General features: G+C 42.3%; 1 protein-coding gene across 4 annotated transcripts in view; it reads left to right on the forward strand.

The window, feature by feature from the left end:
• Window positions 1–18,484, forward strand: part of FANCC (FA complementation group C) — a 246,018-nt gene that overhangs the window by 184,826 nt on the left and 42,708 nt on the right. For all 4 annotated transcript variants that reach the window (XR_006737903.1, XR_006737902.1, XM_045563464.1 and 1 more), the window contains 3 exons: window positions 5,964–6,120; window positions 14,417–14,469; window positions 15,811–15,910. Coding sequence is in view for 2 of the 4 variants with exons in the window: in XM_045563464.1 (XP_045419420.1) it covers window positions 5,964–6,120; window positions 14,417–14,469; window positions 15,811–15,910 (310 nt within the window). In the remaining 2 variants the exon portion in view is untranslated. The remainder of the gene's footprint in view (window positions 1–5,963; window positions 6,121–14,416; window positions 14,470–15,810; window positions 15,911–18,484) is intronic.

Consider the following 18,484-nt stretch of genomic DNA (forward strand, 5'->3'; position numbering starts at 1 on the left):
TTTACTGAATTTATTTATTAATTCTAGGATTCTTTTGGAGGAGTCTTTAGGGTTTTCCAGATGTAAGATCATATCATCAGCAAACAGGGATATTTTGACCTCCTCTTTTCCAATTTGTATGCCCTTTATTTCCTTCCCTTGCCTGATTGCTCTAGCTAGAATTCCTGTACTATGTTGAATAGAAGTGGTAAAAGTGGGCATCCTTGTCTTGTTCCAGTTCTTAAGGGAAATGCTTTCAACTTTACTGCATTCAGGATGATGTTGGCTGTGGGTTTATCATATACGGCTTTTATAATTTTGAGGTATGTTCTTTCTGTGCCTTGTTTGTTAAGAGTTTTTATCAAGGGCCGGGTATGGTGGCTCACACCTGTAATCCCAGCACTCTGGGAGCCAAGGTGGGAGAATCACTTGAGCGCAGGAGTTTGAGACCAGCCTGAGCAAGAGTGAGATCCCATGTCTAGTAAAAACAGTAAAAATTAGCTGGGTGTGGTGGTGCATGCCTGTAGTCCCAGCTACTTGGGAGGCTGAGGCAAGAAGATCGCCTGAGCCCAGGAGTTTGAGGTTGCTGTGAGCTAGGCTGATGCCATGGCTAATGCCATGGCAAAAAAGAGTTTTTATCATGAAGGGGTGCTGGATTTTATCTAATGCTTTTCCTACATCTATTGAGATGATCATATGATTTTTGTATTTAATTCTGTTTATGTGGTGAATCACGTTTATTAACTTGCATATATTGAACCATCCTTGCATCTCTGTGATGAAACCCACTTGATCATGGTGAATTATTTTTTTGATATGCTGTTGGATTCTGTTTGCTAGGACTTTGTTGAGAAAAATCAGGCTTTAAATGTTATGAAATAATATAGTTGAAAGTTTAAGTGAAGAAGGGTTGGTATAATACCAAGGACAGAAAGCTAGCAAAGAATTAGTAGTAACTAAAGTTCCCATTTCTATTTATCCACTGATTGAGACGTCCTGACATCTCCCCTTTTTTCTTAACTTAATAAGATATAGTCACAAAATTAGTCATTGAAAAAGTTTACTTTTCAAATAAAGATCTGCTAATAGTGCTTTGTAATAGTTAGAAATTCTAGTACATTTGGACATTTCTTCTGCTTGGTGGTTTTTGCACTGTGCTTTGATAAGTGGGATTCTCTGCACATACAAATGATAATGATGGTACTATTTTCTCAATTTTGATATATTTCTTAGATCAGATTATCATGTAAATACACCTTTAGGATGTAATAGAGAGTATTCTTTCCAGTTTCTTGGATTTAAGCAATTCTCCAGAAAACTTGGTCCCAGTTTCTGTGGGTTTCTCTGGCAGTACAAACAACCTTCAATCACTTTCTGGTCTGGAAATATGGACAGAGTGTTGCGTGCACGCCTTTGTTGTGGCTGAGGACATCCGGGCCTCCCCTCTGCCACTCAGACAGGTGTAGAGCACATTCCCGCAGACAGGCACCTGGAACTTTTCTTGTGAATAATTTAATTTTGCATTCTGTTTTTTTATTGTAGCTACAAAAAACATTTGAAGCCAAAACTATTTCATAAGCAGCCAATTTTTTTTACATACTATTAGTAACTTTTTCTGAAGACGATGGGGACAAATAACTGCCTCACTAAATTGAGCATTTGGGAGAAATTTTTCTAAATATCAAGGTGGCATCTATCTGGAAGAGTCTAATTGCAAGCGGTATTAAAAAGTGAAAAGGGTCCTGTCCAGGGTTCTCCTGCTTCATGTCAAAAATTGTCACTAAAAATCAGATGTTCTATGTGAAAGTGCTGACTAGGAGCCTATTCCTCATTATTTTAAAGGGGAAAGTTATGATGTATTACACATAAGCCTTAAGTGCCCTACCAATTTCCTTAAACATATCTATAATACAGAAAACTCCTTGTGATTATTAGGTAGGAATTTGGGGAGCCAAGTTTTTATCTTATCCTGTTTTCCTTGGATTCATCATTTTGATCAATTCCAGACAGGATGGATGGAACAAATACAGAGCAGAGAAAGGACAACCTTAGAGCTTCTATGACTAACACATGTTGAACAGAATGAAATTGTCAGTGTCCTTAAAAACATTTTGTTAACTTTATTGGCTCTTTAAAATTTCCACAGAACATATATTTATTTTATGCCAAACAATATAATACAGGGGTATGTACAGAAAGTGTTAATTATCTCCTCCTTATCAACCTTTGGTACTTCTGGTAACCACATCGTATACTTTTGTAAACATATAGAAATCTATATAAAGCAATTTTCTCTCTTTTTAAAGTAGCTTTGAAAAAAATAAAAAACAGCATCACACCATATACATCACTCCAGAACATGTTTTTTTAACCAACATATCTTAGATATCCTTCACAGGATATAGATCCAGCTCTTTTTTAAAAAATAGGAACATGTCCCATAACATGAATGGATATGGATGAATGGTCTGCTATCCCCCCGATGCACATTGCAGTTGTTTCTAATTTCGTCTTTGGGATGTTGCTGTAATAAATGTCCTCAAGCTGATGCTTCTATTTCTTCCAGGCAGAGTCACAAAAGTACAGTTATTAAGACAAGGGATGTGTGTGTTTTGCATTTTGTTACATTTTCTCAGAATTAGGAGGCCACTCCCTGCCCCACCTGTGAGAACACCCTTCAGCATTGGGTGTCACCACTTCCCTCAGCATTTGCAGTGTGAGGGTGAAAATGATACGGCGTTGATGTGTTTGCCGTTCTTTACTATTAATAAGGTCGAAGATCTCCATATTTTTATAGGCCATTTGCATTTCTTTTTCTGTGATTTGCCTATTTTATTTCAAAATCAACCTGGTGCACATAAAGAGCAGTTTATATAGTACAAATGAGTTGGGCCAACCAAATTCTGTTGTGCAAGCATATTAAGATCATACTGCCTTGGTGATTTCTTCATTCAAGAGAGACTATAAAGAATTAAGTCACTGGTGTTTTGGGACAAAATAGATTTAATCAATAATAGACTATTCAAATATTAAACATGGGTCCATAAATTTAATGGTTCACAGATATTAGTCGAGTGCGCTCTGAATCAAGGCTCTAATAAAAAAACACCGTTAATATACACATTTTTCAAACTGTTCCTGAGGCTAGAACAGAAACATCATGCACTGACTGACTTGAGTGTAACTCTTATGTGATTGTGTAACCATGCAGTACCTTCTAATTCACATATTTGCTGGAGCTACCAGTTTGCATGATACAATTGTTTTTGTATTTGTCCGTATTTATTTGCACCTAGAGCTACAGCACATCTCTTGTCACTGTGAGCTGATGGGATAAATGGCACACACTACATTATGGCTGTTAGGGGCATTAGGATATGCTGATGACTGAGGAACTTTCACAGAAGTGAAACACTTTTCTAATGATGTACATGTTTATTTTATATGGATCCTGAAAAAAGGTAAGGTGTGATGAAATCAGGTCAGAAGACAGCACTGCTATATGAGAAGGGAGGAGCCACTGAGCAGCCAGGTTCTCCATGGTGGAAGCTGTGAGCACGCTCCCCCACTCCCAAGGGGTGTTCTGCTTCCCCTTAATAGCTGGACAGAAATCCCTTCCAGGGGTCCATTAATGTGACTAAGATTGGCTGACAGCCTGGACCCACCCACCCACTGAAGGGTGTGAGCACAAGCTGCAGGCATCTGGCTCGTCCAATAGAGCCATCGCTGTCCCTGCCATGCCCAGGCCCATCTCACTGCACCCTTTTCCTGAGACCATGTGTTCCTGCACTCTCCTGCCTTGGGAAGTGGAGAGACCACCTGGCTTCAGATCTTACCAGCTGTGAGACCTTGGTTCTCTCCAACCTCACCTTGGTTGTCTTGTCTATACAGTAAGGGGATAATAATGGTACCTGTTCTGTAGGGCTGTTATGAGGATTAAAGTACAAGTAAAATGCTTAGCATCACTCCAGGTGCACCCTTAATAAATGGCAGCTCCTATTCCTTCAGCCTCTCCCACTCCTCTGCCCCCTGCCCCTGCAGCAGCCAGCCATGTGGGCTTAAACACCACCTTTCCGGAGCACACAGGGCAGCCACCTCTGGGCTACCTCTTGGCATCAGGCCCTTCACAGCCATTCCTCTGAAGACCTGTCTGTAGTCCCGGCTTCACTTCCTTTCACTCTGCCTTCTAGTTCCATCTTGGGCCTACTCCCGCAGCATGTGTGGTTCACTCTCATCTCCTCAGTCTGTCTGCAGTGTTGGTCCAGCTGAGCCCTTCCTTCTCAGGTCCCGTGTCTTCTCATGCTCTGCTTGTGTGCCTCCTGCTGTCTGCAGTTCTTCCTCCTCGCAGGCCTGCCACCTGCTGCCTGTGCACTGTGTTCCCAGGGACTCCGGCCCTCTCCTCTCCCCACTTAGCACTCCCTTCCTCGGAGTTCTCATCCATTCTCAGCACCTTCCCTGCCAGCTGACAGCCCTGAGTGTATACCTTCAGCCCAGACCTGTCCCAGAACTTCCAACTTGGATCTTCAAGGACCTATTAATATCTCTGCTTGGTTGTGCCTCAAACATTTCAAATCCACACCCCCAAGCTGAGCTCTTAGTAAATCCTCCACAAATCTTTCCAGCTTTTCATCTGAGTAAATGTTACATCCGGCACTGAGGGGGTGTGGGCACCATGGCAGTTCTTTGCCAGGTGCAGCAGGTGGCTAGATGGGGGGAGGGACTCTGCTAGGGGTCCTAGACAGGGTGCAAACGTGAGGCCAGAAGAAGGCTCTGAGGTGGATGTGCCCCACCCTCATCTTGCCAGCTTCTCCACAGCCCCCCATTCCTCAGCTTCCTCAGCTATTCCTCTTGCTCCGGGGTCAATCCAGGACAAGGTCTGCAGGAGTTACGCTGAGTGAGGAGAAAAAGCAAAACTATTGGCAACTGCATCCCCGTCCGCCCCTACTCTGTCCGTTCCTGCCCCTGGACCCAGTCCTTAGGTCTCACACCAGCCCTTCAGAGAAGTGGCCCAGGAGTTGTGGTGAAGGGACAGGCACCAAAGGGGTTGCTGGGTGTTGGAGAGCCTTTGCCGCAGCTCTGGTCTTCCTCACTAATAGCAGTAAGCACCTGTGGCAGAGCCTTGGAAGCACCCTGCTGTCTCGGATGCGCAGGAGTCCCAGAGCCACCACCGCAGGCTCAGAGTTAGACATGTGCCCCCTCGCAGGAGGGGTAGTGGAGCCCCAATTCAGTGACACAGACGGACCTCCAAATACACTCTCCTATAGAAACGTACCTGCACCAAAGGGTTGTGTGTTTAGAGTGTCATACTTAAAATCCACTATGTGTCTGTCAACTAGGCCATAACCACCATATATGAAATTGTTAATAAAAATATTTAACTTTCAAGCAACAGATTTACACATATAGTTATTGAATATTTACTATGTGCCAAACACTGTGCTAATCACTGTATGTTAATTGCATTTTATCCTCTCAACAACACTATGAAGGAGGCAGGTCCATTTTACAGATGAATAAACGGGTTTAGAGGTTAAGTAACTTTCCCAAGGTCATACAATTAGTAGGTGATGGCTCTGAGACTGAAACTTAGGTCCGATTCTATACTTTGAACCACTGTGATGCAATTTCAAACATAACTATTTCTTAAGTTAGGGACTGGATATCACAAGGCCTTTTTCCATCTCATTTTTTATCACTCTGTTTTTCTTCTATCAGTGTATATTTGCTTATCCTTTTTGAAGGCAATTTTTTTTTTCCTGAGCATTTCTCTGATTTCTTAAGGTGAGTTGAAGTGGAAGCATATTCACATTATTTTGCAAATGAGTACTTGGTAAATATTCATTGATGCTATAAATATTAACTGCTGCTTTGACCACGATGAGAAGTTGTTTCACAAATTGGATTAGCAATTGCATTTTGAACTTTCTTAATCTTTTTTCAGTAATCCATTTCTGTTTAAAATTTTGTTTATTTCTTACTGAAAGGAAGAAGATTTCTCTCCCCACGTCAGCTATAGTCTGCCTGTGGCTTCGGCACCTTCCCAGCCTTGAAAAAGCAATGCTGCATCTTTTTGAACAGCTAATCTCCAGTGAGAGAATTTGTCTGAGAAGGATCGAATGCTTTATAAAAGATTCATCGCTGGTACGTGCTGGGCTTTGATGAAGAGAAAAATCCTTAAAGGAGATGCTGGGAATCATTTCTTTTAGTCAAAGAATAAAAGGCGGGGTGGGGGGGAATATAAACAAAAGAACAACTGGAACCTTTAAAAATAATTGTGTATTTACATTTTATCTCAAAAATGCCAGCGTAGGGGGGCTTTTCTGCATGCTTGGGGCGGGCAGGGAGAGAGTTGCGATTTACTTGATCGGTGTGCCATATATTCCATATTCCCGAGAACAACATTTGGACAACAAACTTTTTAAAAACAGCATTTTGTATTTCAACATGAAAAGAAAGTTTTTAGAAATGAAGATCTTATGGATGAGAGGAGGAATCAATTAACATAGAAAAACATTAAAAAATAAATTTTTAGCTCTTTACTAGAGGAAAAATAAAACACTCAAGAAAAACAAAACTAAACCCCAGAAAAATGGTTAAAGCAACAAAACTAACTAAGACTTTTGTAAGTTTTCTTTTGGTGTGAGGCTGCCTGCCTTGAACCCTCCCTGTGCAGCAGCTCTGGGCCCTTTGACCCTCAGGACTGTGAAGTCGGGGGCCCCGGGGCCACGTGGGCCTCCGTCGCCTGACCTAGTGTCAGGCAGTCCTCAGAGCCTGACTGACCAGTCAGGGTGTTTTCCTTGTGTGGAATTTCAGCACATTGTTGTAAAAACAGGGATAGAAACCAATGCATCCTGAAAAAACAATTAAAAAAAACCTGTAAGTGTCATGGTTCCTCGGAGTCTGTCTTCCAGCAACCTCAGGGAACTTTGACCTGTTTTCTCATTAGCTTTTGTAATCTGTGGGGATTTGGCACAGAGCATGTCTTCTTGTACAGATGGAGAAAGTGAGTTCAGAGAGCCATGGCGAACAGCCTGGTTCTCAGTTGGTGGCCAAGACACTGGGAAGGAGGGGTGTCACCGCTCGGCTCATCCCTACCGAGACTGAGGAAGGCTCTGAGGTTGGCTGTGCTCACTTGTCCTGAGCTCAAACAACTCTCACCTCCCAGACACCTTTGATTTGTTTAATTTAGTTGAGACTTGCTGTGTTCGTTCTCTCTTTTCCAGGCTGTGTAAGGGAATCATAATTGAATCAGTTACCTTCCTCCTCTGTCCTGTTTCTCTCCACCAGGGCCTTGCCTGGCCTCCCTTGTTTCATGAACTCTCTCTGCCTTGTGTTCTGGGGTCTCCCAACTGAACGTGGATGGTGTTGCCATCACTAATAGCCATGCTGCTGTCACCTGTGCATTAGGTGGCACGGACTGAACCCAACTGATCTGAAAGTTTATAATGTTTCATAGAAAAACAAAAGAAAGAAGACCAGCATATTAATACTGAGAGAGCCCAAAGAGGATATTTTTAAAGGATAATTACCACCTGACCTCATTCTTCAAAAGAATTGTGTATTAAGGCAAGAAATAGGAATGCACCTTATTTAAAAATAATTACAATACAATTAAAAATAAAAACTTCAGAAGCCCCCTGGCGGCTGATTCCAAGTGATTAAAGGTAATAAATTACCTTTATTGTCTGGTAAAACTGTTTATTTCTAACTTAAATGTGCATGCTGTAATTTAAGTTCATTTTCTCTGGTCCTTTTTCAGTGGCAAAATATATTAACTGGGCTATTTGCTTGCTCCCAGGGTGCTTATAAAATTCAACTCTTCTCCCTATTGAAAAATTCCAGTCCTATTACCTTTTCTGCAACCTTTCCTTGAGCCTTGCGGTTCTTCTCTGAACCTTCTCCATGCCTTTTCTCCTGTGGCCCTCAGGCCTGAACAGCACTAGTGACAGTGAGCACAGCGGGTAGGAGAGAGGAAGCAGCCCTCCCATCAGACACCACCCTGTGTAACACTCAGTCTCCAGTTTGTCGTCTACAGTAATCTCCCTCCAGTCAAAAAGCTTCGAAGTCAGTTGATTTACAACAGCTTTTATCAGGATCATGTGTGTAGAGATTCAGCATTTCCATTATGGTTAAAGGGGGATTCTAGAGGGTGTTATTTGGTTTAATGTATTGTGGCATCGGCAGGATGTGACCTCTCTGCCTCATGGTTCAAGGAGGTAATTACGATACAGACAATGAGCTGGGAGCCCTGATTGGCATGGGCTGTTCTCCCCCAGCATCCTGGGCCTGCCGTGTCAGAAAGCAAAGGAGCCTGGACGAAGCCTGTGACGTGGCCAAGTGATTACAGGGTAACCCGAAGAACCTGCTTCCTAATTGCATCATCTGATTCATTTATCGCAGTGCAGTATCTTGGTGCAGTGACAGGACTGTACCAAAGTATCAGAGAGATCTCTAGGACTCAGATAGCACGAGACTGGTGTGCTTTGCTCCAGGAGAAACCTGATGCCTATTACATTAGGGTTGGATTCTGAGAGTAATTAAAGTGTGATGGTCTATATAACTTGTGTTTTATATGGAGCATTGTTAATTATATGTCCATCTCTTGGGACTATCCAGAATGAGTCCTGGAAATTCTGTAGTTACCAAAATGTAATGAAAACAAAAGACAAAAGTGTGGTACAGGTTGTACAAAGTAAAATGACCTCCCCAAATGTTCTTGGGACTCACAGGCCTGGTATTTTCTATTAAGACTATGAATAATAAGGGACTAGTGTAGTATCACCTGAATTTTAAATATATATATACGTATTTGACTTATAAAATAAAAATAACTTTTCAAAACCTGTTTACTTTTGAGGCTTCCCCTTTGGCTTCCATGGGCTGGACTGCCCTCGAGCACACGGCTGCCAGCCACAGTTGGTGGCTCCTGAATCAACCGAGGCATTACTGAAACTTTTCAAAAGCAGATGGTCTTACGTTTCCCTTGACAGCGCAGGCCCTGGCAGACCATAATCCATAGCTTCAAACCTGACCTTAAAAACTGATGCCACCAAAAGCAGTGAAAGCCACTTGCTAATTATGCAGCTTTCTTGGCACCGTTTGGTTTCCCAAGGCTGGCCCTGAATCAGAAGGATGTTACGTTTTCCAGTTACAATTCTGTTTGTGGAGCCCAGAAAGCTATTGTTCAGATTCCACATTTGAATGAAAGTGCTGGTGGGTGGCAGGGTGGCACTGTGCTTGGCTGCTGAGCTGCATGCCAGAGCCGGGAGGTAACCTGGTTCCCATGCCCTCCCATTCACTCCTCTGCCAGCTGACCCCACCTGCCACTGCATCCAGAGGAGCTGCCCCTCACCTTCCCAGGCAGATTGGCCCCAGGAGGAAAGAGGACAGAGGAGGCATGTTGGGGAGCACCCAGGAGGCAGGCCTGTTTTTGTTTTTGTTTCACTCAGATTTTAAATCAGAGAATACTACTGTTTTTCTCTCCTACCTAAAAGTCTTAGCTCAACTAAAAGCGGTTATCTAATAAGAGCTTAAGAGCAAAAAGCATCCAAATACCTCAGTGTCCTCCTCCATGTGAGATAGGATACATTCTTTTCCTTATTCTCCAGCTAGCAATTGTAGCCACTTCAAAAAGAAAAGGAAACCTCCTTTACACAAAATCCCAATGCACAATTTCTCCTTAGTAAAATATCGTGCTGAAGAATTAACTCCACATCCTGGATGATGTCAGTTTTCTGTGCTTGAATAGCTTTTCACGAATGTTCCACGGTTTTCTTTTCCTGATTTTTCATTAGCAGTCTTTTTAGCACTTCTTTTTTGAGCTTTTTAATGTGGTGTATATAAGTTAACAAGAGCTGAGGTGGATAATTTGGCAGTGGTGGAGTAGGAAGGTGTGGTATGTCTGTGGCCAAAAGCTGAAGGGTTTGCATCTTGGACTGTAGTTGCACTTTCCAGTGTTGGCCTCAAGGGGGCACCAGATCCCCCAGCATTGTCTCTGCAGAGAAAGAGGCCCAGATGGCAAGTTCTGTTGTCACTGGTGGGGATGCAGGGCCTAGAGATCAGTCGGGGATGAAGAGGGAGAAGAAAAAACCCAGAAACAGAGCAGAAGTGGCCAGGAGGTCGTGGGGGTGGGGGAGGTCATTGCCACTCGGAGGCTAAGCCGAGAAGCGGCAAGGGCCTGGGGAGCTTTCTTCCTGCTCAGGCTGCACCGGTTAACTGTGTAGAGGCTGCTGGGCACAGCTAGGAGGGGCCTTCAGACTTGGGGAGTTTTGTCCTCCATCCAGAGCTGGGCTTCCCTGTGCCTTCCCACGCGTGCTTCCCACTTCTGTGTCTGAACGCTCAGAACATGCGTAAATTTAAAACGCAAAAGTACATTTGGTACTTGTTAAGTTCTTAAGCCCAGGAATGACAGATTTATCACTAATTAAACAATAATTGCATTATGGAACACTGAAAAAATTGCTTGTGTATAAACAACATCTGGCAAAGATTAAAAAGAAAGAATAATTTTTCCAAGCTCAAATTTGTTGAAAGAAACCTGAATGTTTTAGAACAAAATAGATTCTAAGTAAAAAGGATATTTAGAGTTCTGTGTTTAGTATTTTGAAAATAGAAAAGAAGAAAATGGCATACTCAAAATACATATTTATAAAGGTGCCTCATATTATGTGATAGACATGAAGGTTTTATAGAAGTAGCTTTTTTTTTAAACCAAATCATTTTTTAACTCAACAAGGGAGTTTACTGTTGAATATTATGGGTAAACTGGAGAAAGAGCTTCTTGTCAGCTGATTTCTTCTAATGACCATTTCCTGAATAAAATACTTAACGTACGTTAAAATAATCTATGAAAGAGAATGATTCCAAGCTTAATGAACCTCACCCTCTTCTCTCTCATTTGCTCGTCTTTATTTTTAAGGAAATAGGGTGATAGAAGAAAAGGACTTGAAATTTTTTTCTGTTCTTTCATTGCCTTTTTATTTTTTCTAAGAGACATTCACTTTTGTCTGTGAATTATCTCAAATCATAATATAATTTACCTTTCTAGTTTTCCCCCACTTCCCCTTTCCTGATACTTTCTCTCTTTCTCACACACACACAGAGAATCAGAAAGTGATAGAAAAAAATAAATATTTCTTCCTGAGAATTCTGTTCTTTGTGTTCTCAGACCTCTTTCAAGTTACAAGTGGCTTGTAATAGTCACTGATGACAATAACAGCTTAAGCAAATATCAAGGGCAGAGCTCAAGAATCAATGTTGTTTGCACAGTTCATGGTGCAGAGTGACAGGCTGGCCTGTCCCTTGCCTCTCCTCCAAAATGCAGGAGTAGAGAACATTGTTGTGTGTATTTATTCCATATTGACTTCATCTTCCCTTGTTTTGTTTAGGGATGGGAGTGGGCTGTTCTCAGAGAGGGGGCACACGACACCGTTCTGGGTAGCCGTGGAATAGACTGGAGGGAAAGCACCTCATGGGCTGAAGGGGGTGCACACCCGACAGGACAGTCTGGTTCATGAGAGAAGGAAGACAAAGGCCCAGAGCCCTCCATCATCACCTTCTATTCATCCTCTGACATTTAGTGGAAGGTCCGCGGGAGGGAAGAAGTACAAAACTCATGTTATTGATGGCCTCCTGGTGACAGAATTTCCCTAGACTTGAAATGATCCGTATATGAAAATTATTAGGCCAGATGGAGAAGAGAAGAGCTTGAGAAGGAACAGATTTTGGTAGGATGGAGAAAAACAAACAGATGGAACCCAAGAAAGCTTTTCTTTCCTTTCCTCATTTTTATAGGGAAGATAATTGCCCAGATCGTGGGGCCTCAGAGCCAGGCTCCAGAGCCCAGGGTTGCAGAGTGATCTGTGGTGTGTTACTGGAGCATCGCGTTCTCCAAATAAAACAGCACACAGAGGGGATAGATGTTTGCCCCATCACTCATGAGGATGCTGTCAAGACTTAGGGGGGAAGAAAGGCTTCCAAAGAAGTGTGTATCCAAACTTCTATTTGGAAGATCCTCTTGATAAGAAAAGCAGCTTAAGTTTGCTTTTGTGATTTGCTGTCACTGAGACACATGCCTGACCTGTGAGCATTCCAGTCCTTATGAGGGGACTCACTGACCCTGAAATTATGTGCTCAGAAAGTATAAAGAGTCTCATTTTAAAAACCGTCAGTGAAGGGTGCAGATGAGAAATCGCTGTTCAGAGCTCTGGGGTGGCAAGGGAAACTGGTTTTAAATTAAAAATCTCTACCATTGCTATTTCAGCAGGGTTCCCCTGCCACCTGGCATCTTATCTGTTTTAAAGGCTAAAACGGGTTGTGGAAGCAGTTTGAAAGTAGCCAGGGGTCTGAAATATTTGGAAAGAAAGAAATCTAAGAGAGGAGTCCATCTGCATGGGAAGAACAAGCAGATTCCGCACAGCCTGGAGACATTTAAAACATTTGATTGAGCTGTTTTACTAGAAAACATTGCATAAATGAAAAGTATATCCAAGCTTCCATTCTCTTTTGACAAGTTAAGTCAGAACTTTCTTACTTGCTTACTCTTGTGGTTTTCATGGTAACCCTAATCTACGTACCAGCTCATCGTTTTCTTTGCCATTTGGAAATCCCGTAATTTGTATTGACTGATTTTCTACTGGCATCAAACCTATAGAGCGGCTCTGGGGTAGACAGACCATTTAGAATGAAAAGAAATTCTATTTTTACCATTTTCAAGTTTGATTCTATTTTCTCTCAATGCATTTTCAGGCTCTGTGTCTGTTTGCCTGGGGGCATATAACAGAGTTATTTGGTTTTGAATACTCTTATTCAAGAGGCTAACATAGATAATATTCTATATGTGAAACTTTGAAAAATTGTTGTGGCAAACTTAGATGAATCAGATTTCTTTAAGACATGCAGTTTGCTTTTTCCTGGTTTTATTTTTTGCATTATGAATACATAGAAACTTTTATGATATTTTCTGGGCATATGTCCAGTGACCTTTTAATAACTGTTGTTATTTACACTGAGGCTGAGAAACAGGGAGATTAACTGACTTGCCAAAGATCAAGGCCAAGAAATAATCTGCCTCCTCTGTTGAGCCATAGTTCTGAAAAATTACTTTCTTGAGTAGATAACGAATTTATCTATGAGGATTTCGGGTTGGTTTCTTTTAGATAAAAGTGCACATCAGTGAAGAATGAGAGAGCATGGATTACTCTATTTAAAGAGTAGAAAATTTTAACATGCAAATCACAAATCTCTCTCATTCGAATAATTAAGAGATAATCCCATTGTTTGAACAAGTGGCTGCGTTCTTGCCTGTGCCTCCTGTGGCAGCCTGTAGTGGTGGCATGTGAACGCTAGATGGCACAGGCTCAATGCCACAACTCAAAATGCCTCGGAGTCCTGCGGGGGCAGGAGGTCTGTGGGGACAAGCACCATGCTTCCTTCAGCATGGCCCAGGAAACTGGAGGGACAGAGCGTATCGTTTTTTTCTTTCTTTTTCTTTTTTTGCTAAGGGGGGATTTGAAAAATGTTTCCCAAAGATAGTCATGTCAAATGTAATATGACTGGAAGAAATTCCCTATAGAGCCTAATCCACTAACATTTGGATGCTACTGTAAAATATCTGTCTTGGAACACAAGTGGGCATTTTCATCTGGCGTCACCTCATGCTTTTGAGCTCTCGCCAAAAAGATATGGAACCTGGGTCAGGCCCCCTGAATCACCCTGCGCCAGGCCACAGGAGGTCAGTTTCTGCAGATTTAAATCATCAAACCCTCTCACAAAAGTATTTAAGGAACAAATTAGATATCTTTCATCATTCAAGATGATGGTATTTTTTTCTTCATTAGCCTTCTATCTCATCCTAAATAACTTCAGCTGCTACATTTACAGTGTACTAAGATGCAAAGCCATTTAGTCCATGGTAGTGGTCACTGGTTTCCTCAACAGTAATCCTAAATTATTAAATGTGCTCATTACCTAATAAACAGGAATGAAAAGATAGCAGGCGCAGATCTGACTTTGAGGCACTTCTAGCCATTTGAGGAGGTCAGACACAAGGCACATGTAAGTAAAACTAGCCACACAGGCAGGCTCTGTGTCTTCAATGCAGCATGCTGGTAGAAGGCATTTTAAGTTTTCCGTGATACTTACTTGATTCTCTTTTATGGATCACATGGGCTTATTATCAAAAATGTGGGACATACAAGAGTATAAAGAAGATATAAAGCTTGCTCATACTCCCCTGTCCAAAGAGAACCACTGTTTGCATTTGTATGTGGGGCTTTCAGTGCACCAGTGGTTCTTTTTTCTAACCCAAAGGAATGTGCTCAGTTTCGAGACACCAGCAATTCCGGGCAACTCATTTGCCTGATAATATTTAATAGCAAGTTGTGATTGATGAAATACCTGTGATATTTCACTTTCTCATGGTCTTTTCCTTTTATAGCCTCAAGCAGCCTGCCACCCTGCCATATTTCGGATTGTTGATGAAATGTTCAGGTAAATGTTATACTGTTTCTGCTAGTGATCTAAAAATGCTCAATTTCTAAACATGAGTAAAAAATTCTGTGGTAGTCTCTGGCTGTACTATAGGGAAATCAGAATTTCTGATTCTTTATCCCTCTGAGCTTTTTGGTAATTAGAAGTAAAAACTTAAAAAAGTCAGTTTGTATTTAAAAGCCAGTGCCTAAGAATTAAGATAAGTTTTTCTTTTAACCTTTTTAAATTCTAATAATAATGAGAGAAAAGCAGAATTGAGTGAGACATTAGTATCATGAAATATTCATGTAGGATTTTTCTCAGCTCAGAATAAAAGGTAGCAATATACTCCCTTCACCACATGAGGGCTGACCAATCTTTTTAAAAGACTTTAAACCTAAGGAAAGCCAAGAAAAATAAATAAATAAAGCCATTCTTAACAGAGTTCTTCTGAAAGGCAAAATACACCATGCATGTTATACTAGTTTTTATTTTGAAAATATGAGTACTTCTGGGGAAATGCATTGGATTTATACGATGATGAGAGATGAGGAGCTCACTGGACAAGAGGTTGGGTTATGGCTGGCAGGTAGTGGGGGTTTTAACCACAGAGTCCTGAGATTGGACCCCGCTGGGAGAGCTGGTCACCCCAGCAGTGTTTCTGGCCTCTCTCATGGATGGCGGGCAGCTGGGGTATCGCGTCTCTCTCAGCAGCAGAGGCTCCAGGGCAGACAGCAGACCTTGGGGAAAGGACTTTTTACAATAACACATATCGGACCACTTGGATTGGTCCTGAAGTATACCAACTTCAAGCTAAATGATCACAGAACTAAGATTTCAGGCTACATACAGTTTTTAGTTTAAAGCTAACAAAATTTGAGTTGCTTTTTTTTGTTTTTGGTTAAACAAACATAAAAATTAATTGTATGAAAATGTGTGGAAACCAAGGCACATGTTGATTCTTCTGCCACTTTGCTGGGTGGATGTGACTGAGCCATTTACCCCTTTGAGCAGCTCTGTCTCCACCTGCAAGAGCAAAATGTTGATGTCACATGTCTGGGCATACAATATGAAGATATTTGTAAAGAACATGCAAACCTACATGGAAAGGGTTTGCAGTGCTTCCTAATTGTAAGAGCCGAGAAAGAGAGCTCTGCACATTGCAGTTGTAAGAAAGTATTTAGGAGAGGGAGAGGCAGATTTCTCCTGCTTTCACACAAGGACCGAAATCAGATGAGTTGAGAAACTGCTGAAGCTCATGACTCAGAAAGAATGCTCCCACTCTTCCCCCTTGCCATTCAGGTCCGCGTGTGTGCCAGATTAATCATTAAACATGTTGTGATCTGACTTTGCATTGTTCAGGTGTGCACTCCTGGAAACGGATGGAGCTCCAGAAGTCCTAGCCACTATTCAAGTGTTTACACAATGCTTTGTAGAAGCTCTGGGAAAAGAAAGCAAGCAGGTTCGTTATATTGCATATATTACTCATTCACCCCAAAGAAAAAGAGGCTGTTAGGAGTATTTGGCTAATCACCAGAAAGTAGCACTTTATTTTCAATAATTTTGATGGACTGTTTTTCTCACAAAAGAAGCTTCCAAATGAGTGGCCCCATAAAGGTAAAACCATTTTAATTGAAAATAAATTGAGATGGTTTCTTTCTGCCCCATACCCTGGTACCAAGAGCATCTGTCTACTGTAGTGTCTGAGAACTCTGTCATGCCAGCGTGTGTTGACCTGCAGGCTGAATTGCCCTGGCCCTGTGTTGTGTGCTGTCTGCAGAGTGGGGCGCTACGTCTGACCCTCCCAGGCCAGCAGTAGGCATCCTTGAGTTTATATGGCATGAACTGAATAGGAAATGCCACCTATTACAAAGCAATACTAGATATTCTTAATTCTTAGCTTCTTCCTTCCTATCAGAGACCCAAAAATTTCAAGAGAGAAAGGAGGTGGTGAGAGTGCCCGGGAGCAGGGCTGAGAAATGGCAGTGACCAGGAGGCATGTGTCAGATGTGGCCAGGAAACCAGAGGCTGGGCCAGGCCCTGCAGACTTGTGCTCCAGGGCCCCAGCAGCAGAGGCCAGGCAACAGCTGCCAAGGACTGCTGACCAGTCAGAGTGACCATGTGAAACAGGAACCTTTGTGACCAGAGGGCGCTCACCTTTGGGCATTTTAATTGGCCTTTATTTCTAATGGCCACAGACTTAGCATTTATGTGGCACTTTGCCTCTTTACGGTGGCACTGGCCTGCTGCATCTTCCCTGTAACGTATGTCGTGCTCTCTTGTGATGCGCCCTGCAGTTTGGCTGAGTAGAGCACAGCAGTGATGCTCAGCTCTCCTAAAACCCCACACAGCCCTATGCCAAAGAAACCTCTCAGGTTTTAGCAGATGTTTCAGCCTTTTAAGGCAACAGTAAATATTTATGATTTATTTTTTCCCATCCTCATTTTCCCTAGGGAAGTTAACTAGACCATAGCAGACAGTGTTATCAATGGTACCCAGCCTGGAATTTGGGAGGAGCGCTCCACTAAAAGGCATTGGCTGGCCCTTGCAAGTGTTTTGAGGCATAACTTTAAATATCTTTTATCCTCCCTTGTACATTCTTTGTATTCCCAGTTAGGACCTGACCTCTAGCGAGCCTCACCCTTAGACTCCTGGAACACGCCTAGGCTGCAGCAGAGGCCACTGGGGAAGTAGTTTTGCTTTTTGACATTAGCTTGAGTCTGTTTTTCTTCTCAGCTTTGCCCTGCGTCTCTGTGTTGGCCTTGGGCACCATGGATTTGGATTGGAGTTGCATTTGCTTTTAATTTAGACTAGTACCCTGACCAGGCAACATGTGACGAGAGATGTGGGGACCACAAACTGGGTCCTGGTGTGAGGCAGGGCAGGGATCCAAAAAGAAACAGGAATTCATCACCCTCACCTTCAGCTCAGAATAGGAAAGCAATAACCTCTTAGCTTTGCAGACACCTCCATACACCTATCAGTTTGTTTCTCCTCCTATAGCTATTCCCGCGTGCCTGCCTTTTTAAGTATGGATGTTCTGCCTTCTTGAGTGCCCATTTTAGCTAAGCATGATCCTTCATGCATGACTCCTGTCATATGTGGTCCATGCATGACCCTTTTTTCTTTTTGTGTTTCACTCATTCATTCATTCTTAATAAAATGAATATCTATGAACTAGCAAGACCTGTACCACTAGTGATAGGAACGTCTGTCTGTCCACGTGTTCCTCCTCTGTCCTGTCTTCCTGCCTTTCTCCCCCTGGATAACCACTGTCTGAATTTTATGTTTGTTATTCCTTTGCTTTTTCTGAAAATAGTTTGATCACATATATGTGAATGCCTAAACCATGTTTTGTTTCATTTTGGTTGGTTTTGCACTTCATAAAACAAACACACAAGAGTAGCATACTGTATGTATCTTTTGAGACTTACTTTTTCCACTCAGCATGTTACAAAGATGCCTTTATGTTGCTGTGTGTGGCTGTGGTGAAGTACTGTTATATTGTAGTCTGCTGTGAAATGTACCACAACATGTCCATCTTCCTGTTGTGGGCATTGGGGTTGTTTCCAGATTTTGTTTTCTATTACAAACATGTTGCTCTGGACACTATCGGATAGACACTTAGGAGTGGAAGCGTTTGGTTATCAGATGGGTGAAGGTTCAGCTTTAGTAGAGCCTGCCAAGTTGATTTCGAAAGTGGTAGTGCCCACTCACCCTCCCCTTAGCAGCTTAGGAGAGATTCCGCTGTCAGAAATGCTCACCTTCAGTGCTTCTCGCTCTCTTAGCCTTTCCTCTCACCCCTGTTCTGTTTGGGGAGCACAGTGCAGCTCCATCAGCATACCCCATCAACAGTAGGCAAAAACTTCAGGTCGCGGTGACAAGCTGCTCTTTCTCAGCTTGCACGATGGCTCCACACTGACAACCAGTCAGGTCGGTTCTGGTTCCCGCAGTAGCAGAGTCTGATAATAGCCTAGACTAAATCTCTCACAGATAAAAATAATAAACCTCAGGCAAAACATTTTAAAAAATCTAT

The sequence above is a fragment of the Lemur catta genome, chromosome 10, assembly GCF_020740605.2.
Source record: "Lemur catta isolate mLemCat1 chromosome 10, mLemCat1.pri, whole genome shotgun sequence".
Taxonomy (NCBI): Eukaryota; Metazoa; Chordata; class Mammalia; order Primates; family Lemuridae; genus Lemur; species Lemur catta.